The following is a 26,328-nucleotide window of genomic DNA, read 5'->3' on the forward strand; positions in this document are numbered from 1 at the left end:
GGTCTATTTATAATTTAAAACGAGGTGTAAGTTAAATCAAAAATCAAATTGACGGAAGAGTATTTCATGTCCCGCATCGTTCGAGCGGTATGGAAATATTCAATTCCATGAGTGATTAGTTTAAGACAATCCAGGCTACGGGTACATCTACTGTAAAGCGCAATATTTCAATCGAATCAACGCCACGTGAATTAAGTAAAGCTCGCTCAACATTCGGCCTATCTTCAAGATCGTCGGAACGACCGTATTGTACGAAACTTACAGATTTGCAAATATCAAACAGTTTAGCATTATTGCAATTATTTTAATATCGCATCTGATTGTGAGCGACTGAATAAATAATAGTTCGATCGGCAGCCACATAATATAGTGACCGATTGAAGCCTCTTTCCCATCTTATTATTGCCTGCCTGTACATTGAATTCGACTCTTATTGCAATCTGTTTCAATCAAACATATTTAAACATCATTGAACCGGTCAACTTGTTTTGGCTTACACGGGTATAGTTGTGGTAATATGCTCATATACTTATTGTTAGATACGCCTAACAATAGCTGTATACATCTTGCATGGGCGACCGGCTTATTAAGCCGAGAGTATATACATAGAATGTAGAATAAGTTTATTTAAAGCCGGCCACAGACAGTTTGGTGTGTAGCAGTGTAACGCCTTCGCGATGACCGGTAGCAGGCAATTAGTCAATTGGTACGCGGACACGAATTAGTGAACTAAATTATCGAATCGATCAATCAACTCGTTCTTCGCTTTAGCAACCATCTATAAAACCGTACTATCGTTGCGGCGTTATCACAAAACTGTTACGCGCATGTCGTACATGTTTCCACACATACCTACACTTACACGCGTTATGTCACGCACTGCATGAAACCCCTATAATTTTCCGCATATGCAATTGCCTGTACCGTTCAAATGTGACGGTAATTCGTACGAATGTAGGTATCTATAAATTAACCCGGAACCGCGGTGCGGACAGACATATACGTGCGTCTTTGGGTCTTGTTAAGACGTCTCGTTCGCATTTGATATAAATGTTAGAAGAAATATTGATCAGACAATCGGCGCGGCGTGAAAAGCCTTTACAGCCGATCTCAACCGCGTAACTACAAGTTGAACGTAATCGGTAATTTACAACCAGACAAAACGGCTACGATTCCACCCATCATCCACCACCTGTGCAGAGGCTACGTCTAACTTTTCCTCACAGTATCCCTCGTCGCCAATTTCAAGTACCGCTACCGATATTCAAGCATATCTAAACTTAGACCATCCAGCTGCGGTCTCAGATTGTGTTCAGTATTCATGAATTCGGTGTGACGAACGTTGCTCGCAGATTTATACCTTAATTCCCGAAAGATATTTTGGATTCGAAAATTCACGGATTTGTACAAATAGTAACGGCATTGAATTTATAATATATATTTGTTTGTTGAATAACTAGTCGCATTCTTTGAGAAAAATTACAGCGTTTCATTATCGAATAAAATATGGCATACAGTTGGGATAATCGAGTCAGCTTCATAGTAAAGTTCCTTTACGGTTAGTACAATTTTTACATTACACGAGAAACAATAATCGTAGCCGTACATTTCCGTACTACGGAATTGAGGAAGAGTATTAACACGTCGTATTTAACAAGATTTATTCCGCAATCAGACATAGATAACAACGGGGTGCTGGATCAGCATGATTTCGAGTGTATGGCTCTAAAAATGACCCTTGTCGAGGGTAAAGGTGATTTCAACTATAATCACTATCAAGAAAATCTTCACGTCATGCTTTCGCTGTGGGAAGAAATCGCTGAACTTGCGGATTTCAATAAGGTAGAATTTGTAAGTCATCGACATGAATTTTAAGCACGTTGCTGTCTTTCTGTCGTTCTGTAATTGGTAACGTAAGTTGTAACTATCATATACGTATAATGGTAACATAAAATTTTTATATCCATGTGTCACCTGTAGTAAGTTTTTGATAACTATACCTATTCGTAATTCTTATGATACGGAGAACAATATAAATTTGCAAGAAATTTTATTCCATTCTGTAAAATCATGATCACTCGATTGCTCTCAAACTGTAGTAATAACTTTGAAAATTAACGAACCACTGTCTCGAGCTATTCAGAAATTTAGAAATTCAGAAATCTATTTTCCAAAACAAATTCGGTAATTCTTGTATGTATTTCACAAATATTCATCACTTTAACTCTGTCAATTCACGTAAATCTAACTTAATATTAATCGATTACGTGTGAAAATATTCAATTGTCGTTTGTCTGGTGAAACTAGAGCCCTTTCCAGCAGCATGAAATCCGGTTGATAAGAAAAATTTTGTATACGTACGAGTGGTAACAGATTTCTAATTCAGAGGGGAGATAGCAAAATTCTCACGACTATGGTCGTTACGATGACTCCGGTTAAAACTATGCAGTTTCGTTCAGAATCCATATTTCTTATGATTTCTATAAATTATCCAATTTAATAATTTACCAGTGATATTCCCTCATATGTACACGTAGCCCAAGTGTGAATTTATATGAATGTTCTTAGCATATGGATGTTCTTACTATATTTGTCAATAGTCATGAATTTTGTTTGATGGACAAAAATGGTAATTTTGTTGGATTATTTATACCTGTACAAATACAAGTAAGGTGTTTTAAATTGCATATTTATCTACCGGTGAATTTATACACAGACATAAGTATGTATATAATTCAAAACAATATGACATAATTGCAAAATCGAATATGTTTCGAAGTTATTTATTTTTTCCATCGATGTTTTCTTGGCACAATGCCGTTTACACACGAGCCTAGTGAATCCTGATCCATCAGGTCAAATTTAGAAAGCCATTTATCCTGAAAGCAGACAGTAGTCAATATAAATGCAGTGAGAATGTGTTACTGTTTTAATTTTTAATTTCATCAGGATGGAGTAGTAACGACAGAAGAATTCAAAGTCGCGGTCCAAAGAAGCTGCATGGGAAGACCTTATCGTGATTTCCCTCAAGCGATGAAAATGTTCATAGACAGTCATTTCAAGCTGGTCGATTTAAACGGTAAGAGTAGGGCAATATGCAAAAATGAGGGTTTCACCTCCCGATGTATTGAATAATTTATTATATCTGAGGTTTGGGAGTGAAAACATTTTTACCGGTTCGTCCACAGTACGAGCTGACTCACGAATATATTATAAACTGCAGTAACTAAAAATAAGTGAGATAGTAGGCTTCGTAGAAAACTACTAGCAATAGATTCGACACCCGAGAACTGCGCGTCACGCCTTCTTGATGTATTTTATTTTTCACTTATTACATCGATTCTGTACACGTACAAGTCTAAAAATGAGAATGAACGTTCTTCTTCTTCTTTCAGACGACGGAGTTATCGCTGCCGACGAATTTCGTTATAATTGTGTTATGAGAATTCCAGTTGACAACATCGACGCTCTTGACGATGCTTATCAAAGTCTACTTAACGTATGGAATTTTTTATTCATATTTTATCGAAAATATAATTGATTTGAATAAGTAATCTCAGAGCAAGTTTATTCTCAATAAGTCGTGTAGTAATAACCGCAATGCAAACCCAAATTTGAATTTGAAAATATCTCATTATTCACCCAGTAAACCAAAACGAATTGAAATGAATTGTGTTAGTCAAAAACGAAATTGCCACGAATTAAAACAAATTGAATAGAATCAAGAGACCTGTGTGCCGATTCTTTTCAATTCCGTTTGATTTGTTTTAATTCCGTTTTTGTCATGCTCAATTTGTGTTGGTTTACTGGGCAACTGCCTCGGAGCTACGACAGTATTAACACTGACGGACGATTAACGTTACACGTAAATCAAACCAATGCTACGCGAAATTTTGAGTGAGTTTGTTCGAAAATGAAAAAATATGGAATGAGATGTGGGGTATTCTAGGTTTCTGGTACCATTACGTCTTGGCTGAGAATTCGAACAATAGATTGAAGCTTTGCCAAGTGCCCGAAGCAGAACAAATATCACGATCTATCATCTGTGAGAATTGCAATAGTCACCGGATCATTTACCACGTCAGTTACGCATATAATCAAACACTGCTTGTTTATAGATAATATTTTTATTCGAAACAACATCGTCACGGAAACAATTGGTCTTACATTTATATACAACTCCTTCATTACAGTCACGGGTGAATTTTCTCGAAGGGTTTCAGACATAGAGCAACATATAAGTCACATACTGTAACGTCGTGAAATAATTATAAAGTGATCTGCACCTCATACGGAGAATTTATTTTATCCAAAGAATGCAAAATCCGAATTATACGCAGATATATTTCGAAGACAGTTTTTTTAATTCACAAGGAAGTCACTGCTCTGCAACGGTCAAATATTTTTCAAGTTTCAACTAAATAACATAAAAAGTAATATCTAACAATTCTTTTCGATTTCAAAATCTCAGCTTCTTCCGGATAAAAATCCAATTGGATAAAATAACGCGAAGACTTATCCTCGGTATTTTAAAAATTTCCTACGCGCGTACTTTTTCCAAGGAGATGTTCAGCGCGTTAAATTGATCTTTGCAAATAGGTTTCTTCAGTTTAAGAGATGCACTATTTCTTTGCAGGATGACGACAGAAGACGTGGCGGTTTAACACTGGCACGATACCAAGAATTGTACGCGCAGTTCCTGGGTAATCCCGACGAAAATTCCCCTGCCGTTTATCTATTTGGACCCCTGCACGAGTTATGTTAATTATTTATTCTGCGGTCAAATGAGATAAGATCTCGAATCTAATAAGGTGAACAGAAAAGACATATGTGACGAGAGTTATTACCATTTTACGCGCGAAGAACCTGAAGCGTTTACATTATACAGATGCGTAAAGATAAATGAACGTAATAACTCTGAGAAACGTAATTATTATTTACATTATTAATACAACATCATTATTGTAAACAATTAGCTAAGATATTCTATTTTATTATATAATTACTTTCATATTCTGACTTTTAAATACATGAATTCAATTTTCATTACTCGTATAAGCTCACTTATAGCATATTTGGTCTTATTTTCAACCTTACCGAAAAAACCCGATCCTGTAACGACTTCCGCAGATCGTTTATATCTGATGTCAGCACCACACTGATGATAAAGTACTGTTAGATCACGCTTTGGAACCCAGATCCATTCATGAAGTTCCCATTCCGAAAACAGAGTGTGCAGTTTACTATGAACTTCAGCTACGGCGAATGATATACCCTGACTAATTGTTCAATTAGATTCGTCAATTTCTATGTTGCGAAATGTATTTGAATTAGTCAAAAATATGCTGTGTAACTTTGTGTAGATTTGACATAATGTTATCGGCTTCTACAGCAAGGATTACCGGTTTTTTCGAAACTATGTAGATGATTATTCAAAGAGAATTCAATTATTCGAAGAAATATTGTTTATTCCAATCGACAGTCTGTAAACACTATACTTATAATACAATAGTAGTAAAATTTTTATTCCACATGTGAATAAAAATGTACAGCCATAAATGAACAAAGTTATAATACCTATTTGCGGGATACAAAGTAGGGTAATACGAAAAATAAAGTAATAAACATGACTAATAAATAACAGTTTTTTAAAAAATGTCACGCTCTTAAGTATTAGAATTTTATAGTTTCTTTTCAAACATTTATTTCTAGGCGAAACCTTAGAAATACGAAGGTACTTCTGATAATTTAATAAATCAATGTGTTACAGTTGTGACGTTAAATATTATTCAATAAAACTAATCATACTGATGACTCGTAATTATTTTAAGTTCAAATTTACTATTATCGTTTCATACAATCGTTCTGAACACCACATATTAAGTTATGCAATTCGAAAAATTACCACAAATGGTGCAACAGATAAGAATTGCCGATAAACATTCAGTTTAGAGCATACATTGACGAACACTGATGTAAGCATATGAAAAAATTCACTATTAAACTTACACCCAGATATTTTACACCCAATAGTTCAGTTTTCAATCGTTCCCTCATAGAACATGACAATGTGAGAAACAATGCACTTTTGATTCTATTTTTTCCCAATTCAACTATCTATGATTAATCACCTCATTATGCTAGCACCCAACAATGATTTCCAACATTTACTAAACCTATTGTCCTCAGAAATGTGTATCGCTTTTCTGGTGTTGTTTGATATGTAGAAGACTCAAACGATTGTGAAAAATAATTTCAGGTTGAACCTAGGAAACGCTCATCGACACGAATGCATAAAAATGAACTACTTTCTGCCAGAATTCGGCTACGTTTGAAATAACCATTCAAGCCAGGCTTTTAAAACCTGTAGAACAATTATAAATGCTAGAACTTCGTGTTATGGACGAAGAATTTTCTATTCCACATTTCCTATCACTTTCGTTCAGAGTTTCGGAACATTACTCATGCTACTTTCATCCTTCAGCTTATTAAATATTCAACTTACTGTCATGTTGTTAGTATAAAAAGTATTACCTTTGTGAAAAACATTTCTCCTTTAATAGTTTATATTAGTATTTGGGATTCTAATTGTCATCGAGATATTTGTTACAATTCAATGTACCTATAACTCACGTGATTCAGCAGGTTCACTAAGCCGAGTAAACATATTAAACATCATTGGTTCTTTTTCGACATAAACAAATTTTGTGCCTCATTACACCAATGACTTTATAACTCGTAAATTTTAGTACACTGCGCCAAATATTATCCAATACGAACTCTATTTATGAACCGTCGAGAGCTCATAATGTGAAATTTCGGAAATTTATTAGGATATTTGAATTTTGTAAATCAGAATAAAGATCACAAGACTCATGTGGTAAAAAAATTTCATACAACTAGTTGATCGGATTGCTGGTGGCATGGAATTGTAACTTCTTGTTCAATTGTATCTCACTTGGGTACTCTACATAAAAAATCTGATACAGACTGTCGGATCTCTGTTGGATACGACAGTCTCTTTCGGATTTTTTATGTAGGGTAAGCTTAGTAATGGATTCAGACTCTGCATGATGTATTATATGGGGCTTTCTTCGTCACAATTACGGCAATAAAAATTAGCTTTAGGTACGATAGCAAACATTCACATCAGTTTAGATTTAAGTACAAAGAAATCTGACTTTTCCACGAATTGTATGCCTTCTTAGTAGGAAACAACATCGCAATATGGGCAAATTATTTAATAGTGTTAGCATTCAAGTCACGAAAATTTTGTAAAAAATAATCCCTAGTCCTGAAATAGTAAAATTAAGGGATCAAGATCCAGAGGCAGTCAATATTTAACGAAATCTTCCTGTCTGATTTACAGATACAGAAACTATATATATATAGAATGAGATGTGACTCCACGATAAATTCGACAGCATAATTTGTGAAAAAAAAATGTTTTTTATGAGCATATGTCCAAAAAAACAGAAATATCCAACCTCTCCACATCGTAAGGTTTGAGCTTTAAATGTAAAAATCATACCGCAATTAATAATAATCATGTTTTTTTGTATTTTGATTTCTCAAAGTATAGTTAAGAAACAAAAATTTTCAACAAAAAAATATCTCTGGTCAATTTCTCAAGAAGTTGTGAATTTTCGGAAAAAAAAATTTCAAAAATTCATATTCAAGAACTTATATCGAAAAAAATCGTGAAAGCTCCTCTCATTAGGTGTAATCACTCATAAAAATGTTTAAGGAATCAAAAATTCAAATTTTTATTGCCGTACGTTCTGACGGAGAAAGCCCCGTATATAATAATAAAAATGTGTGGTTATTCATAGACTCTGCATCAGCGCAAAAAAAGATAATATTGACTTAGTGCTGGTAAGTATTGAATTTGCACTAGCTTTAGAAATTACAGGGCTGAACATTTGTAACTGAGAATCAAGTTAACTCATAAAGTGATAGTTTATCCATACGTTTGTCGTCTTAAAAATTTATTTGCGGTTGTGTGGCATGTGCGGCACTCACACTGGAGTAGGAAGAGGCTGGGTGATCGGGGTTGATATTCCCGAGAAGGGGCGTTGTGGGGTTGTTAATCGATTGATTTCGGAAGTCTCGGTGATACGCTCTTCCACGTTGATATATTCCCCTTTGGCCCCGGCGCGACATCACGCCTGAAATGGATTTCAAATTAAATCCATGGCTTCTGTTGTATAGGCAATGGCAGAGAAAAATGTACGTGTTCGTATGTTAAATGCCTGGTTAAAAGAGTTTTCATTTATCGATGAAATTTTCAACTAAGCACAGAACAATATATAAATTCGATTCAAAACTGAAATAGGAACACAAATATGCCCGACATGATAATTCACATTCATCGAATAAATTATTAATGGAGAAATTCAGAGAGTAAAATTAATAAAGCCGATGGCATATAACGCAATTCTCTGTACTGAAATATTTTCAATTAGCTTATACTTTGATTATATAAATGAACTCTTGCCTTAAATAACTCACTGACATCGGCAGATACAATACCATGTTACTCGAATTCAAGTCGCTGTGGTTAATCTTATTGAATATTAGTTATATTCAATGCCTGTACAATGTTCACCAGCTGCACAGTTTAGTAACATTCGTCATACGTGCAATGATTATATGTTAATTTTAATGCTGAAGATTTAGTATGCATATATACTATATTGAATGATAGTGAATTGAACTTTGATTGCATGTCCTCCTGATGCTTCATACATCACTTCTAAGAAATAATATTTTGTAACTTGTTAGTATGCAGCACAATTATTTTGACCATTTGTTTTCACAATCATGTTTTCAGTCGCTTCTGAGCTGAAACTTTAGGCAGATTAAATAAATGATATAACACTGAAATTCAAACTATACTTAATGAGCCGAAACACAAATTATCTCCCTTACGAATATTTATGAGGATATCTCCAGTAATTACTGGCGTACAATTTATGTTCAAAGTTATTACCAACTATATCTCTCAAGATAGAAAATGACTAAAGCTTTCCAAAAAAAAAAAAATGATTTAAGAAATTCTTACTAAAAAATAAAACAAGCTCATATGTTTACCAATTTAGAGTATCAGTAATTTAATTCGTTACAGGAATAAGCAAAACATATCTAGACTTGGGTACAAGCTACTGAAATGTTTATAATTCAAATAACTCGGAATAGCACCTAGTCTGCATAGCAAGATAAAAGATTGCAGAAATAGAAAAAAATCTATGTCTCATTGTCAGTTATATATGTATGGATGAACCGAATACATAACATAAGCATACGTATTGTTGCTAAAGCGTGAAAACAAATGACAAACAAATGTTTATTTGAACATACTGATTGATCATGCAATGTGTATGCAAGGTCTTTATCGAATACTGGCCATCAAACTCTCCAGTGAGAGACAGCCGATTATACGGCCTCAAGGTAAAATTGGCTGTGTCAGACGCACTTGTGACTAGTAATCAATAGATGAAGGATGTAGGTAACTCAAATAGTATTTATACTATAATACTAAAATAATTATTAGACAGTAGACACATATGTAGATATAATCAACATGCGATGTAGTTGCCACTTTGGCCATTCCATTTGCAAATTGCTGCAATTACGATGTTGGGATGATCAATTATTAACACTGATGCTAATACAGTGAAACTTCTCTTAACGAACACCTTCCAATAATGAAAACCTCTTTACAACGGACAGTCTAAAAATATCCAGCAGCACAATTTACACGTTAATATTGTTCTGAATAGCACACACTCGTCAATGAAGGACAGTATTATAGTCCCGAAGGTGTCCGCTATTGGGAAGTTTCACTGTAAATCATTTGTAAGTAATGAAAGATTTATTTCATCCTGTTCAATACATTTAGTTACGAGCGATTGAAATAGAATGATCAAATAATTAACATGTACTTGTTCCAATGTTTTTTAAATTTGATTAGATAAGCGAAGAACTACTTGAAATAGATTCGACTGAATATAAATAGATTTCGAACGGAAAACAAGTTGATGATACTTATTTTTGTACACTCAGTATCAAACGTATATAAAGCACGAATTATAATTGGAAGAAGAATTAGGTGAAACTAGTACGGATGTGCAAATTAATTCAAAACGAATTAGCTATCATACAATTGACCTAACAATAAATAGTACAGTAAAAGAAATGAATGTTATAAAACTAAAATATTATGACAACGAAAGTGATACTGTATTCAAATTGACTGTTACCACCCAATGTTCAGTATAACTAAAGTTAACAAATCACAAGAGAACCTAAGCTAATATTTGAAAACATATGATATAATATTAGCTCAGACGAAATATTGACGAAGCAAAAACTTAGGTAATAAGATAATTGGAAAATCAAAGGCCGATGGTGTGTAAGGTTCCATACTGGATATCATTTGACACAGTCGATTTTAAGGCAGATACATGAAATTGAAAACTATTCCCCAAAGTTATTAAAAAAACATCAGAATTTGGTAAAAAATGAACGAATATCGATTTCATTGCTAAGAAGTAAGAAATTTGAAGATCCGTATTACAATTGTAATCTGTAATACTAGGTGTGTTAGAAAATAATATATATACGAAGTAAATCATGCACAAGGAATGTTTTGCAAATTTTCTTCAAAGAGCGTTTAAGACATTCCGCATGCCTAAGTTGTTATAACAGAAGACTTTGGTTTTTTCTAGCATATTAGTATTATACAGTACAAATTGTAGAATGGATTTTGAGATTCATGAGTTTTTAGTGATAACATCGACTGTGTGGTAAGTTTTTATCCAAATTTAGTAAAGATCTCTGTTAATGGATTGCTGAAAGAATTTTACTCAACCCTTGCTAAAATTGAAAGACGAGCTATTGAATACCGTTCGCATAGAATTCACACCGTTTCTCTAATGGACCATTTTTCACACTTGCACTAGAAATGTGCAATGCGAATACTTTTTACAAATTTACACAATATCATTTAACTACTCTGGACAGTCTATTAATACCTTATACTTTGTTTATTCACCACGCATTTCAAGCCTGAATTTGCAACACAACAGAAAATTAATCACATTTTCTAGTAACACAATGATAGCTTATAGACACACTATGTAACACATATTTGAAGCCTTACGAATTGAAAAGAAGTTGTATAATTACTTTCCATCATAGGACTGAATGATGAGACCCAAATATTTCAGATAAATTATGTGGTGGTGAGAAGATAAAAAAAAAAAATGTGTAGCTTAAGTGGGTAGATCACGTTGCCGATAGTAAGATAAAAATTTATAATAGAGGTACGACATAGCTCCTAGAAAATTATAATTTTGCCCATCTTTTAACACAAGGAAAGAATTACAGAATCTGTACGGGCTGCATACCTATTATTCCCAATTGAGCATTCGAAAAGTAGATGAAGTTGTGATAGGTGTGCGGGGAGAAATGGGTTTGCTTACTCGATGATTCAAAGATGTTTCTTGCACAGCGTCCAAGTTTCCTTGCATTGTTCTCTTGTGATTGGCCAACTTCTCTCGATTCATGGGTGAGCCTAGAACCACCAGCAGCCATGATGCCAATCCAAATGTACTAAATTCTAGACATATCTAATTATCCTAACTTAGCTAGTACGGTCCACATCAACTTCAAGCTATAGGTATTAAAAATTAAATAAAAAGCCTGGCTCGTTTACCCATCACGTTCAGCAGTATAAAACAAAAACTTTAGAATATACTTTGAAGTTCAATTACAAATTAAAATATTATTTATCGGAAATGAATTTAAATTGGACATTTAAGACTATTCAAATTGCTTATCTTGCAGCAATGGAACCTGTCGAAAGTTCAGTAGCTAACACGTACGTTTGATTTTATGTTTGATTTGGTGATTGTTCTCTAGACCACTAGATAAAAATACTTGAAATGCTTACTATACTCAACAACCTAATTTATCAATATATTCATGGAGCAAACCAGGAAATCCAAGCAAACTGTACAAACACTCTTCTAATAAGTCTAAATCCACACAACGCACTTTACTTAAGATCCGTATACTTTGAGTTGTTAAGTTGATTCGTATGTATATGGATATGAATCAACATTAATGTACATACTGCGAATGGGAAACCTAGAAAGTAATTTTTTCTGAATATTTCTTAAAGACAATATACTGAATGTCTATTTATTTTATGGATATGTCATAACATACAGAGAAACTTCTCGTATCGAAAACCTTCCAATAACGGATTTCTCTTTACAACGGACAGTCTAAAAATCTACAGCAGCACAATGTACATGTCAATGTCGTTCTCAATAATGGACACTCCTCAGTAACGGACAATATTTTCAGTCCCGAAGGTATCCGCTATTGGGAAGTTTTGCTGTATATGTCAGCATATGTCGGTAATGTATTCTCACGTAAAGTATATACTTAGGGATACGAAGCTTCATATACTATATATTATATGTATTCGAAACTATGCTGTGTGGGTATTAGGCATTATTTAATAGATGTGATAGTAAGCATTTTTTAAATTAATTATAAGCTTTATGTCAAGGTGTTTAAATAATAGTGTTATTGTTATTATTATTGCTATTAGTATTATCTAACCTCTCTATAATAAATTTTTTATATGATACTGATTGAAGCATGAAAATCAGAAAACAAATTGACCTTTGAGTCTAGGTACGTAATTTAAAGTGACTTTTGTTTTCCCAATTACCTGTCAGGTGAACACTGTACAGAAGTTTTCAGACATTGTGATATTATACCCCAACGAGTTGTCTCGGAATTATGTGATACTATCAATATCTCAATGCAATACAAAGCAATAAAATAACAAGCGTGACATTTTACTTCCTAATTTCAAGAAGAGACAGACCCTTCGAGGTGCCTAACGAATTTTTGCTGAATCTGTACTCAAAAATAGTGAATCTCAGAACAAAAACAATGAATATCACGGATAGTAGTTAGAAAAAATTAATAGGCAGTGGTCTTCTGTCAGCAAATTGTCGCGTATTGATATTACGTTAAAAATTAATTCATTATACACTTATGTAAACGAATAGCAACAAGACAAATAACATTTAAAATGAATTTAATAGCAAGCTGTAAGTATTACTGCAAATTTCAGTCAAACGTGCCTGTATTAGTAATTTGATAATGGTGTTGAATGATTTATAGATTAGTTAATTTAAAACATTTTCAATCGATATGATTGATTCATTTCACAAATCTTTAGAGATTTAAATGCATTATACGATTTTTCTATTAATTTGCTTCTTTTCACATTAGCTGAGTACGAACTTATCTTCGTTTATAATTGTAGAAAATTTTATACACGAAGTATTTCAATTTATTATAGAAGTTTTCCTACCTACAATATAAAAATGTGTAATTTTGCTTCAACAGCTTAAAAGTAATATAATATCCAAGCCATTTTGCCCATATGCCCAAAAATATAAGTTCACCCAAAACATATTCTCAATACACAATCGTCCATATCTCAAACCATGCATAATTTATTCCCGAGAACTCATGCAGTACAATACAGTCAGCTGATAAACACGGCGCGGCCAATACGTGCAAGAGTATAATAACGTAACGTGGCTGTGGCATAGATGAATAACAATAAGCCACCAAAATCTACAGCAATTAGAACACCAAATTCAGCTTAGTGTTCCAAAAACTTTGTTGATGTTATAAGACCTTTGTCAAAAATACGTAAGCAGAAAATTGTATCAAATCAAGTGATGAGAGATTCATTATGTTGGTCTGTTGGTAGAGCCATTTATCAGCTGTAATTATTGATTAATGCAACGATCAACTAATGATGTTCAGAAGTTATTCATACCTATATAACTGAGCAGCACTGGTAAGAAGATTAATCCATGTGCAGCACCAAATAGGACAATTCCCAGGTACATTCTGAAGTAAAATACCTGAAATAAATACAATATACATTAACTTAAGCATGAATATAATGAAAGTTTAGGATCATTTTTTAATGTGAGTGTAAAAACCAACGCCTTCATTACTCTGCATCTAGCAATGCGATATTCTTAATGTCACATATTACCTGAAAGATTTGACTTTTGGCAAAAGCGAGAACAACTATTCCACCAAATTTCGTGAGTGTAATGCCACTAAAAACGGAGCTACCCATATGAGTCAATGCATCAGCAGCGCGTTCAATTCTTGTTTCTTCTACAGATACAGAGAATGAATGTACGAGGTGGCTACAAAATTCCACAGCTATTCCAACAGCCTGAAAAATGAGAAAGTGAATAATTACTCCACGTTGTTGAACTAGAAATGATTTGTGAGTACTAGGATCAAAATTAAATAAATTGCGGTATATTATTCCATAATTATTTAATTGCATTTTTTCCCGTTATAAGAGATATGGCAGGTATATTTTAAACACTGATCTATTCTGTAGATTAAATTATTTCCAGTTGAAAAATATCGCAGTATACCAAAATATGTTGTGGACCTTTCGAAAAACTGAGAAAATATTTTTGCGGATTTAATAGGCTTGGGAAGAAAAAATGTGCTGATGTTGTATTACGTTTTTTTGTTTTTTGGTGTTTTTGACAAACAGTAGATTGAACTAAAGACAAAGTCAAATCAGTTGAAGAAATTGACTTACCATAACAAGGTTGACGAGAGATACAGCATTAAGAGTAATGTGCCACCAATACATTAATCCGCCAATGTTCACAAGTATCATAGTAATGGTAATAACCACCACCAATGATGAAGAAATATCAAGCCCCATCAAGAGGAAAGTTACCAAAAATATTGCCAATAACGAAATACCTAAACTTTTCAGTGTATCAGGCCACATTGTCAAATACTGTTCGTAAAAGACGTAAAATACACTGTATGGAAAGACTTCTACCGGGTCGTTTCCGTCATGAGTGATATTAGCATTAATCATTACTGTTAAGTTGGCTGATATTTCTCTAGCAGCTTCTAGTGCTTTGTAGTAATCAGCTGATGATTTCAAAACGGAATGATAAGCCATGAAATAAGACGCCTTAACCGTGTGCTCCATATTATTGCTTAGTTTGACACCTTGCGCATATGCTGCATGACCCCCCTTTGCACATTGCTGGTCTGGATTATCGTCCAGAAAGTAGGGCAGGAAAGTGTCGAAGCTTTCTTTATCAGGCCTTTTATAGTTGGTAAAATTAATATTGCAGGATTTACACAAGAAGCCTGAAAAAATATACAAAATTTTCTTTACTTTCTTTCACGTCCTATTGACTGGTTTCTAATACAAAGTTTCAGGTGCTGATGAAAATAATGCCTCGTGACAAACAATATGTTGATAGTTCTTCTGATACTTCCTTGGACAAAGCCAAAAAGTATATTAGAATTTTAAATTTAACCAAGAGTTCAAACTGTATCTGTGATCTAAAACAGAATACTGTGACCTTTACAATAATATGTTAATCAATCCTCAATTCAATATCTGTTCTTGGTATCTGACTTGTGAATAATAATACGGTTTGAAATCCAGTTTAAAATTCAATGCAGATAGTATCGGTTATCATGAAAACACGAACAGAAGAACCGTTGAGTCTAAAGTCAAATGATCGATAATCTCAAAGCAACAGTTGAATCAAACTAATTGAATTTGCTAATTCATAACTTTTCCAGAAAAAAAAATTATGTTATCGATAAGAGTGTTGTAGACATAATAAATTGGTGTGAACAAATAAGAGATTACTACAAACTAGCAATGTGATCTTCGATGAAATTTCATGCACAAGACCGTCACACATATACAACTTAATTATGCGTACTACATTCTCAAATTTCAAAACTTGGTTGTATCTAGTTAATATCAAGTCTATTACCATGGTTTGGACAAAAGGAGTTGTTTTTGAATTGTTTGCAACACCCATCAATTCCTGACCAGTCGACATAATCATCCAACCATGAAGATGCCTGTTTACCTATATACGTTCTGTAAAAAAAAGGCAACCCTCACAAAAAGTTTTTGACATTCAACATAATAATACAAATCGGCCTGATAATCGTTCAACAAATCACAATGTCTCACCTGTTTGTTTGCTTGGATGCGACAAATATTTGAGTTATCAAAGAATCTGAGTTGCAAAAATGGCCACCACATATCCGGTTCTGCATTGTGAAATCAGAGTAATTGAGCTCACCTTTTACCACAAAGTAAACTGGTGGCCCAATCGATAAGTATTTGTTCAAGAACTAGAAAAAAAAAAAACAGTTCAATTAGTTACTCGATGAAATGTTTTGTTTTTGTATTGAGGTTCAATTTTCTACTGAAAATATTTTTGTAACAAAATATTATTACTCACGTTAAAGTATTTAAGGACAAAACTGTCTTCAGGCATTGAGAGCTCTTGATCGAGACCAATTTCGATGTGAGGAACCACTGCAATGCTCGTACAAAGCGAACCGAAGAAAATAATCATAACTGCTGCGCGTACCCATTTTTTCATCAGGAAAGGAACGTAACCAAATTTAAATAACCTGTATAAAAGACTATCTATAACTTCTCTGTCATCCTTTTTAGTCCGAATGCAACAGAGCACGTCTAATCGGTTATTCTGTGGAAAAAGAGCGTATTAAATATGTCATATGATTCATCAATATGAAAAAGATTCACTTCGCATGGTCGGTTTAAAACTTTGCACATATATTTACCGTTTGCCTGATGGTATCCAATGCCAATAAACTAACAAAACAAGTGATTTGCAGAAGGAAATCAATTAGCAATGCCATTCCAGCATACAATGCGAAAGCTCGGACAGCAGGCATGTCAGATAATCCACCTAATAAGAATACAGTAAAATTTACGAAATATCTGCATAAAAAATTTAATGAATTAAACATATGTTTGAAAATTCAGCCAGTAAATGGTGTAAATCACTATTTTTAGTAAGAATGTATAATTGATGGACATACCCAGGAAAAAACAACAGCTTTCAGATACGCTTGTTAACAACATGCTAGGCCCTACTTGACCAAGAGTACGACCAATGTGTTCAGCAATAGATTCGTCAGGTCGTCTACCCTCTCGTTGATGTGTTTGAACCATGATAAATATGTTGTCCACTCCAACAGCGAGTACAAGAAATGGAATAACTTCAATGATAATCAGAGTCGCTGGTACTCCGATGAATCCAAATATCCCAATAGAACACACCACAGAGGCCAGGACGATTAAAACTCCTCCAAGGCCAAGAGTAATTTTGGAATCCATCTTTGAAAAACAAAATTATTTCCTTTAATATATATCACTACATTAATATCGTTATGCCAATAAATTAGATGTTTTTACAGAATCAATTGCTGTCCATTTCAAATAAATGTCCAAATTCATTGTGATCTTCAATTAAACTAACATTGTTTGTAATCAGAGGAAACAATTTTCTCTTACCAACAGAGTACGGCAACTTCTTATTTGACCAAGAGCAACTGCGATGTAACCAAACATGATCAGGTAAGATACGAGAATTGTAAGAACATCTGACTTGGTCTCTCGATCAAGTTCATCTTCAATAGACCTCTCCGATGTGAATGCAACATCCATGTACTCTGGTTTCTTAGTAGCAGTCCAGTTTTTCATGAATGCAATGAAACTTGGGAGAATTCATCGATAAAAACAGAATATTTATAAACCGAAGCTGAAGAAAGATTACGAAAAATTTGTAGTGAAAAAATATTATTGTTTACCTTTCTTCCCATTCCTTAGCTGGTTCAATTTGTGTTTTATTATGATGATTATTAACAAGAATAGTGATGATGATAGCTGTAGCTTTTTCATAAGCTTTATTTTCGGAACTCCTGTTTGAGTTTAAAAAGCCTCCAACTGCAATTGCTGGCTCTATGGGACCTTTGTATTGTGCAAAGCAGGACGCACTATAGGGACTCCTGGAAAAAAAAAAACATTCAGGCTTAAAAAGGTAATGTTTTTTTTTCTGCATACCTTGTCAGTTTGAATTCAAAACTACTCGCAGTCTTATAAAACCAGAATAATATTTTCACCTGTCACAACTAACTTTGAGAAGTTAATAGTTTATATGACACTCTATCAACAGTTATCTGCTATGTTGAAAATAAGCCTACGATTCATTGTTCAAAAATTCAAGTTTGGCTTACAAAAGTTGATCCATGTTTTATCTTGTTACGTTAAATGAAGAAGAATAAACTTATATTACAATAAAGAGTAATAATAACAACAAAAAAAATTATTATTTTTTACTATCATTATCATCATCACTGGATGGGGATGAACAGGTATTTCATGGTCAGGGCTAACGACTTAAACTGACGAGTCACCGTTCAATTTATAGTTTCTGTGTCAAGGAATAGAGTGGTAACTTACCGAGTACATTTTCTGAAGTGGTCCAAGTAAGTCTCATTAAAACCACCAACTTCAGTTACATCGTCGAAAGTCTCTATATCGTCTTGCCAGTAACCCCAAATACTTTGGATAGCACAATTTTCGACTTTTGGAGCACCAGTGTACCAAGCAGTGAGAGGTGCAAAGCAGATTTCAGCTAAAGTATAATTGTTGACTGTCGTAATTTTCTTTATTTCTTCTTGCAGTTCCCGTACCATCAATAAAAAGGTTCTATTAAAGACAGGACCAAAAGTTATGACGCCTTCCGAAGTATTATGAATGATCTGCAATAAAATAAATAACTTTAATATAAGTGATTGCTTTGTAAAATAAAAATGTGAAATATTCCATAATAGTTGGCTTACTATGAGTCATTTTGGTTATACTTCAAATAGTAACAAAGAAATTCTTTTTCCATCAACTTACATTGGGTAGTCCAACAGCTGAGATGATGATTTGTTCAGTTCTATAGAATGGTTCAAAGTGACTGTCAAAATAGTCTTTTTCAATACGAGATTGAGAGTACGGTGATGCCCATAACTCAACCGGATCTTTGGTGATTTGAATATCAGTAATACCTATTCCTAATATAATAATGGACAGAAATCCAAACAACAAAACTGTCCATGGATTAGAAGCGCAAACTGAAAAAAACAAGTGCAAATTAAATTTTTTGTTACATTGAAAAACTACAAATATTGTACCGTGCAACAAATAGGATTACCTGTGCCCCAGTAGCGAAAAAAATCTTGTAGAAATTTATCAGTTCCTGCACCGAGCCGTTCAATAAAACTGGACTGACCATCTTTGAATATGTTGGCTAAATCGTCCGTCGAAACGACACCTGTTAAAATTCAATAGGTTCCTTTAGCGTATAGTACCAACGGTTATAATGTAAAAGCATAGATAGCTTGGATCTATATCACTATATATAGACAACGAATTTTATGCGAAGCTGTAAGTGCGGTGCGGTGATCTGTAACGGAATAAAGCAGACAATACAAATTCTACACAACATAAATTCAAGACCCAGGTGCCTTGCGTACTAATATTACATGACAAAAACTTAGTTATGTTAAATACAAAAAGCAATATGCTGGATTTTCTGTGTAAACGACAAGAATAATACATTGGAATACATTTGTTGAACACAAGCTGATGCGTGTGCTAATTGTGAAAGAGTTAGTATTATGTGACTAATTTATTTTTAAAAAATCTTAAGATTCCACTACATTGATAACGAAGATGCAAATAATAATTTACACTACATGTTTATTTAATGAGCCTAATTCAATTTGCAGCCAATTCTAACTATTGCTTTACTGAGACAACCAAAATTCTGAGTTTGAATAAAATCCAAGTCCCCTAGTTTCTGTATAATCAACATTATTGAGGTTTCTTTATAATTAACAACGAAACAAAACTTTTCGTTTCACGTAATATGACTGCTTGGAAACATTTTGGAAACCTTTATTCTTATAATTCGATATCCAAGTAGACAAGACAAATACATTAGTTACAATAAAGGTTTTGAAGATCTTCGACACACCAACCATAAGAAGCATTGAATGTACGCCTTGTGAATACCTTATAAGGTAAAAACAAGACATCTACCGGTACCATATTTTAATGATATTTTATTTTGGAAAAATTTAGACCCAAGGACATCATAAATATTTCACAATGTGATGCCATCTCACGCTTAATATATCCAGAATAACAGGTTTGAGGAAACTTTTTTGCTCTGTTGCAATCAACATTCCCAGATCAGTTTTGCAAATGAGAAGTTTTTTTGACATCTTGATTAAACTGCCGTAAGTGGGTTTGTAAAAGAAATAAATCTAAGTGTCAGAGGTATATATAACGTAACAGATGGATGCCACGATATACACAATTCGTCAAATATTGTATATGATTAATGAAGTCGAAATCATGCTGTTCAGAGGATTAAGTTCAATAACAACACTTGCATGAATGTTGTGTGGTTCCAAGTTGACTCATAGTACAATGCAGAGTGTGTTCAATTATCGTCAAAATAATTATCGCGGATTATAAATTATTCATGCATTTCGTTTGAATACCTCTATAACATTTTTTTGTAATACCCTACGATGATGTTCTTGCTGATATATGTACTGCATGAAGATTTGTCACTGAATTTGATTGTCCTGTTGCCAACGGTGAATGAATTGTTAAGACGAGAATTTTAATGCAGTCGCTAAATGTGATAATATGAAGGAAATCTATCTTAAAAATGAATCAAGACAATTCAAGAATTCAAAGATATGGCGGTAATGGTGCAACAACGAGACAACAAGCAACAAAATAGAAGTCATGTTAGCAGTGTAGCTTGAGCAGAACTGTTGGGAAACGTACTGGAACGTTTAGATTGCAGTGGACTGTCTTCTTGGTCAGCTGCAAGAGCAATGCGAGCACCATCTCCTGTGTGGTGTAGCCCAGCAGCTAGGCGTCTACCAACCTGTCTTCCGACTTCTTCTCCTCGTGCCACTATACGCGTAACGCATACATATAAAGATCAGTGGCTGACCTTTGATTGCTAGATTTATCATTCCTGCTGAACCTTACGGTTTTCTCTACAGTGAGAGGCCAAGAATCAACAGAAAGTATTTCAATTGACTTCAGACAAATAGTTCTAGACATCCGTGTCTAGGTATATGAGTTTTGAAATAGCAGATCATTTTATAAAATCAAAGAGAAAGTTCATTTGTGTCTTTACAGAAATTCATTTTAGTTGAAAAGTATACCGTTCAGTCCGAAATGGAAATCCATATTGAGTTGGTTTCAAAATTTCAAAAAAGACACCCAAGCAACCAAACTTTAAACAAAAAAGTCAGCTAACTTAGTCAGATTATGGCGTAAATTTTATTCTTGCTTTGAGGATAGGTGGCATATACTAATAATGTCACATTTGGATTATCAATATGCCTGAAATTAATTATGAAAAGGAAGTATGAACTCCAATAATGTTTGCCGTTTCTAATGGTCATGGTCATGAAATATATATGTATAAGTGAAAGTTGCGAGCCCACAACCAAAGGAAAAAAATTTACGATTTTATTATGGGTGAAAATGTAACTTTGATCACCATAGAAAAGTATGCACACGATTGTTTTAGTTATTGTTAGGCCACTGTAATTTCATGCTGACGTTTGCCATTCAGTAGTCAATTACTGAATGTGAAAAAATGGAAGATGGAAAATCGAATCTTATAAATCTATTTCATATGCAGAACGTTTATATTGTGCGAGCAGAACTGACCATGTACCATTTTTGTTTCGTGTAATCATAAAAAACACCACGTAAATTTTGCAGATATGCGCTACAGTTGGTGCATTATTAATAAAAGAACATTTAGCGAAATTATAGAGTATATAATGTTCATAGAATTGAGCGGGCTGCAATAATACTCAGAATACGTAATTAATCGCTGAAGAAAATTTATTTTGCCAAGGCAGGCGACAGAACCTAATGTTGGCAATCTCAATGGATATAGTCGTCAAAGTAGTCAATTACAGATTAGCTAAATATATAGCCGATCCAAGGCCAATTGTAGGACATGTCATATGTCATAACATAGCAGTCACAACACAAGTTTCTTTGCAATAGAGCTTTCAAAGTTGCCTTTGTATTTATGAAACATATTTGTACATTAATTTAACCAAGGGATAAATTAATATTATTTCGGTAGAAAAACTTATTATTTCAGCTTACTGTAAGTTTATGGAATTAATAAGAATCGTACTTAACGTGTAATGGTGCTGAGTCAGAAAGTATTAATACTTAATAAAAGTTTTTTCAGATAAGAATGAAACTTTTTTATCAATTTATTTTGAGAATCAAACATTTCTGATGCAAAAAAGTTAAGTGGATAATAGTCAACTGCAAACAGAGTAATAAAATGTTGGTCTATTTACCTACCGTCAAATTCTATAAACTAAATTGTATCATAATGAATTATGTTTTGTGTATTTACAGTTTGGTATGAGCACTTTCTTTAAGAATTCATAATTTTCACTCACCGATCTGGATTCTGTTGCCAAAACATGCAACAATAGAGGCAAACACGATCGTTCCAAGGATGAATGTGATCATCATAATAACTGCATAGCCATCATAGTGTAGCAATGAAAAAGGTTGAGGTAGCGGCGGTAGTGGTGGAGCAGGGCAGCTTTGTTCACAATCAACGCAACCACATGCATATTTCTCACCCTATGATAGAGTTTCAAAATTGTGTAAGAAATTGTGCACTATACCATTCATTTGTTTAAAAAATACATATTTATTTATGAATGGAAAAATGTATTGCAATGCGTAAGTGTACGTTTGAGTAACTAGGTCGCAATTAATACAAACAGTAGTACTTTAATAATCTGCAATTTGTGAATATCAAAGAATCTTGTAAAGATAATTCTTTGAATCAATGAGGGTGGCATTAAGTTCACGTGGCTACATCCACATATTTAAGAAATTTATGAGGTATTATTTTATAACGATAATGTAACAAATATATAATAAACATTTACACTCCTGCAAGTATCAGACGTTTACATTATGGCAAAGGAAAGAAAAATTAAGCATTTGCATAAATTTTGTCATTAAAAATATTAAATTACATTTTCTTGCTATTCTCAAATCTTTAATATCATCCACTCAGTTTTGTTATATTAACATTCTAAACTGTAATCTTTTGCAATGAGACATTATTTTTTTTTTTTCAAATGCACTTCATGGATTTATAATCGTCTTGATAATATCTGAATATAACAATCAAGATCACGGCGAAACTATGAAGTACAAATTTCCCTACTTCTTATGCCAAATATTGAAAAAATCTTGTGATTCAAGCTACTCATATCTGATGAAGCTAGCCGTAAATTGTGAGTAATCTCCTTGGCCTATTTTCCAGAAATAGGCTGTTAAAAAGGAGGGAAATATTATACAGTCTGCAATTTCGAATTCTGTAATTCACAGACGCATTAAAACGTATCTTCATCAATGTAAACGGGGTTAATGTGGGAGTTTGCCTAGAAATTTGAAACATGTATACGTACGCAGCTCCAAATAGCGAAAAGTACTGATATCTCCGCAATATAATAGAAAGAAATTAAACATTTGCAAAAAAATATCAGTTTTTTGACTTTTTTTACATTCAAATTACCTCTGCACATGGTTTAAAATAATCTTGAGTATAAGATACAGCTATGTGTGCCAGCCTTAAACCACCTATAAAATTTTACAAAGTAAACAATAAACTTCATACCTTTAATGGTTTACTACAGGGTGTGGTAGAGATATTTAGTGGATCAAATCCATGCTGTGGTACGTCGGTATTAATGTACATGATTTGGAATGGTGCATAACCGTCGTCACCAGCATCTCCCATAAAGTCAAACCACCTCTTGGGCGTACATTTGCTCGCTCCCCACGGAAGACACATAATGTCAAATACTAGTTCACCTGTGCTGGGATACGATACTCCCTTGCACGAATTGAAAGCACTATTTATATAACGATCACTTATGTAGACATCTATTTCATTAACGTAGGTTTTATCTATAAATGACACATAATGAGTATATTAATAATTGAACCGAATTCTCAAATTACACGAGCCTACAAGAACTTTACCCCAGAAACTAAAGATTAAAAGAAAGGTTGTTTCATGCTGGATATATGGTTCATCATCTTAAAATTCGAGAAATTTGTATGTAATAAAAAAAAAAAAATCCAACATTTATCGCATGTGATGAAAAGTTTGTCAATTGCTCTACATTCAACATCAAAAGCCCAACACAGAGAAATCATTATGATCGACCGATCAGTCTTCATTTGATAATGGTATTACTCAGTCGTAATTTAACTTACTATCAGCTGTTACATTGGTGCTCGTGACATCAATAAATTTACTCTGAAACGGGCTGCATGTAAATTCACATATGTGTTTAACCCAATTATTGAGACAGCTCGGACATCTTTGCAACAAGATAGCGCCCTGATTTACTTGGGTATTCAGGGTCGTCAATTGCTGCGGACTACAGCAGGTCGTTGTACCATTTTCTGTATTGTTTATAAGGTGCGAACACCATGTGGATAGAAGCTCCTGTCCAGTCTTATTCAATGGTTTCGCTTCTCCTGTATATAGGCAATTCAGCATACCTCTTGGGCCCTTATAACACTCATCATACCATATGCAGTGTCCATCATCAGTGCTAGATACCTTTTAAAAAAAAGAATATACATACATGTGTTCAAGCCTTTTGATTCAGACGACAATTGAAAGATTTTTCGAATTTGCAATAGGGATATGTTCAAAGTATCATGTTTCTGCAAAATAGTTGATTATACGCATCGAATATTATTTCGGTACATAAATGCTTTGGTAAGGAGTCAACATCTCATATAGTGATACAATTTCACTATCCTATTAGAATGATATTAGAACGAAAGTTACGACACGTTATTGTGTCAGAATATGATAACGACTATCGAGAAAAACCAAGTTTGATACGTTAATTAAATATTATGATATAACTGTGGAAATAAAACTTTCCACATCCAGAGTACATTAGAAGCCAAGCAAAGGTCAAAATCCATGCATTTTCGCTTGAAATATAAAAAAAAAAAAAAAATCAAGGTCGCAATAGTTATATATATACACGTCTGTTCGCATTCGAAAACCAGTTCTTAAAGTCAACTGAAACCTTACGAGCATTCCTGAGATTACCTTGGAATGAAAATCTTCCGAACGGCTTACTAGTTACTCTATAGGGGGACTCTATTTACTCTCTGTCATGTTTTTTTGTTACGATAATGTATGCACAATCAACTTATGCATATACCTATAATCGTGCGAAGTCGAGAAAACAAGTAATATATAATGTAGTCGCCAAAGCTTTGATAAATTGCCAGGGCATATTCCTAATTACAAAGTTGCTGCTTCGGCTCATTGGCGAAATTTGATACGATCTTACTGACGTTGAACTTGTGAAAAGTGACTAATCAAATAATCTACGGATTCGACGAGTCATTTTTAGACCATCGTAGGTACGCATTTATAATGTACACTCAGATAGAGTTATCGGGAATCGTATCAACGGCGTATTTATCTATCACGAATTTCTTGTATGCGAAGCATGTCATATTAATTGGAAATTGACGCCATATTATAATCATACAATGTCATAAGACAGTTGATACGGATGCAGGATTTGTTAGCGCAATATACAGGGTTATGATGTACCGAAGCTAATTCAACGGTCTGAAGTCTTTAATGGACAATGCAGAGAAGGCAATTAGATTTAATAACCTCGTCAATGATCATCAATAAGCGTTTAAGACGATGAGGTGATATGACGTCACGCACAAAGAAAAATATCCGACCGTTAGCGCCTTTTCTTCATCGTTATGGGTGTGGTGTGATAAAACAATAAATATATTATATACATGTGTGCGTGTGTATGTGCATACGTTACTTTAAGTAACCAAATATTTGTTACGTACCACAACCAGCAATCCGGCAAATGCAAAAAGAAACGCCGAGGTTTTATCGAACATTTTTGCACCTGTCAAAGCCCAAGCGCTTGACGACGAAAGTCCACTCCGACTTCTTCTATTTCACTACTTGCCAATCTAGCATTTACTAATAATTGCCAGCTCCGGGCTTACAATAATAAGAACACGAACGTATGTATATACTTTGGTACGTGTTAAATGTCTTTGACATATATCAATTTTTTTAAATACTTAATCACTGTACAACACAATCCTACGCACGTCAGTAACGATCAGTGCGTAAAAATATATCCACTAGGCGCTAATGTTTCACGCGAGTCGTCGCGACAACGCTCGCTACGCACGGAAAACACGAGTGAACTAAAATGAAT

The 26,328-nt window shown here is 33.8% G+C and overlaps 2 protein-coding genes across 7 annotated transcripts; one reads left to right on the plus strand and one right to left on the minus strand.

The window, feature by feature from the left end:
- Nucleotides 1-875: 875 nt before the first annotated feature.
- On the plus strand, nucleotides 876-6,531 carry LOC124305269 (sarcoplasmic calcium-binding protein 1). Of its 2 annotated transcripts, XM_046764489.1 has the most exons (6): nucleotides 877-1,400; nucleotides 1,486-1,558; nucleotides 1,676-1,851; nucleotides 2,950-3,079; nucleotides 3,396-3,499; nucleotides 4,637-6,531. In XM_046764489.1, exons 2-6 carry the CDS (start codon nucleotides 1,507-1,509, stop codon nucleotides 4,763-4,765), a joined length of 591 nt encoding a protein of 196 aa, XP_046620445.1. In that variant the 5' UTR covers nucleotides 877-1,400; nucleotides 1,486-1,506; the 3' UTR covers nucleotides 4,766-6,531. The 2 variants fall into 2 exon arrangements, with proteins under 2 accessions (XP_046620456.1, XP_046620445.1); XM_046764500.1 differs by having other exon boundaries at nucleotides 876-1,558; nucleotides 1,676-1,842.
- Nucleotides 6,532-7,746: 1,215 nt separating this feature from the next.
- On the minus strand, nucleotides 7,747-26,316 carry LOC124305216 (NPC intracellular cholesterol transporter 1). Of its 5 annotated transcripts, none has more exons than XM_046764393.1 (20): nucleotides 25,946-26,316; nucleotides 24,311-24,662; nucleotides 23,706-23,998; nucleotides 22,465-22,654; nucleotides 20,801-20,932; nucleotides 19,149-19,268; nucleotides 18,851-19,068; nucleotides 18,407-18,708; nucleotides 17,755-17,952; nucleotides 17,459-17,660; nucleotides 16,984-17,281; nucleotides 16,723-16,850; nucleotides 16,374-16,625; nucleotides 16,100-16,263; nucleotides 15,894-16,003; nucleotides 14,678-15,249; nucleotides 14,105-14,293; nucleotides 13,880-13,967; nucleotides 11,487-11,578; nucleotides 8,026-8,168 (listed from the first exon to the last, which is right to left on the minus strand). In XM_046764393.1, the coding sequence occupies exons 1-20, from the start codon at nucleotides 25,997-25,999 to the stop codon at nucleotides 8,163-8,165; spliced, it is 3,960 nt and encodes a 1,319-aa protein (XP_046620349.1). In that variant the 5' UTR covers nucleotides 26,000-26,316; the 3' UTR covers nucleotides 8,026-8,162. The 5 variants fall into 5 exon arrangements, with proteins under 5 accessions (XP_046620366.1, XP_046620334.1, XP_046620358.1 ...); XM_046764387.1 differs by having other exon boundaries at nucleotides 8,032-8,168; nucleotides 11,412-11,578; XM_046764410.1 differs by lacking the exon at nucleotides 11,487-11,578 and having other exon boundaries at nucleotides 7,747-8,168; nucleotides 14,972-15,249.
- Nucleotides 26,317-26,328: the final 12 nt, after the last annotated feature.

Source organism: Neodiprion virginianus, chromosome 1, assembly GCF_021901495.1.
Source record: "Neodiprion virginianus isolate iyNeoVirg1 chromosome 1, iyNeoVirg1.1, whole genome shotgun sequence".
NCBI classification, from domain to species: Eukaryota; Metazoa; Arthropoda; class Insecta; order Hymenoptera; family Diprionidae; genus Neodiprion; species Neodiprion virginianus.

Coding starts and splice junctions, on each gene's coding strand:
- LOC124305269 (XM_046764489.1), top strand. CDS start 1,507: ATGGCATACAGTTGGGATAATCGAGTCAGCTTCATAGTAAAGTTCCTT. Junction 1,852..2,949: donor ATTTCAATAAGGTAGAATTT/GTAAGTCATCGA, acceptor TAATTTCATCAG/GATGGAGTAGTAACGACAGA. Junction 3,500..4,636: donor CTTATCAAAGTCTACTTAAC/GTATGGAATTTT, acceptor ATTTCTTTGCAG/GATGACGACAGAAGACGTGG.
- LOC124305216 (XM_046764378.1), bottom strand. CDS start 25,999: ATGTTCGATAAAACCTCGGCGTTTCTTTTTGCATTTGCCGGATTGCTG. Junction 20,933..22,464: donor TGGCAACAGAATCCAGATCG/GTGAGTGAAAAT, acceptor TTACGCGTATAG/TGGCACGAGGAGAAGAAGTC. Junction 17,953..18,406: donor CACTTCAGAAAATGTACTCG/GTAAGTTACCAC, acceptor TTTTTTTTCCAG/GAGTCCCTATAGTGCGTCCT.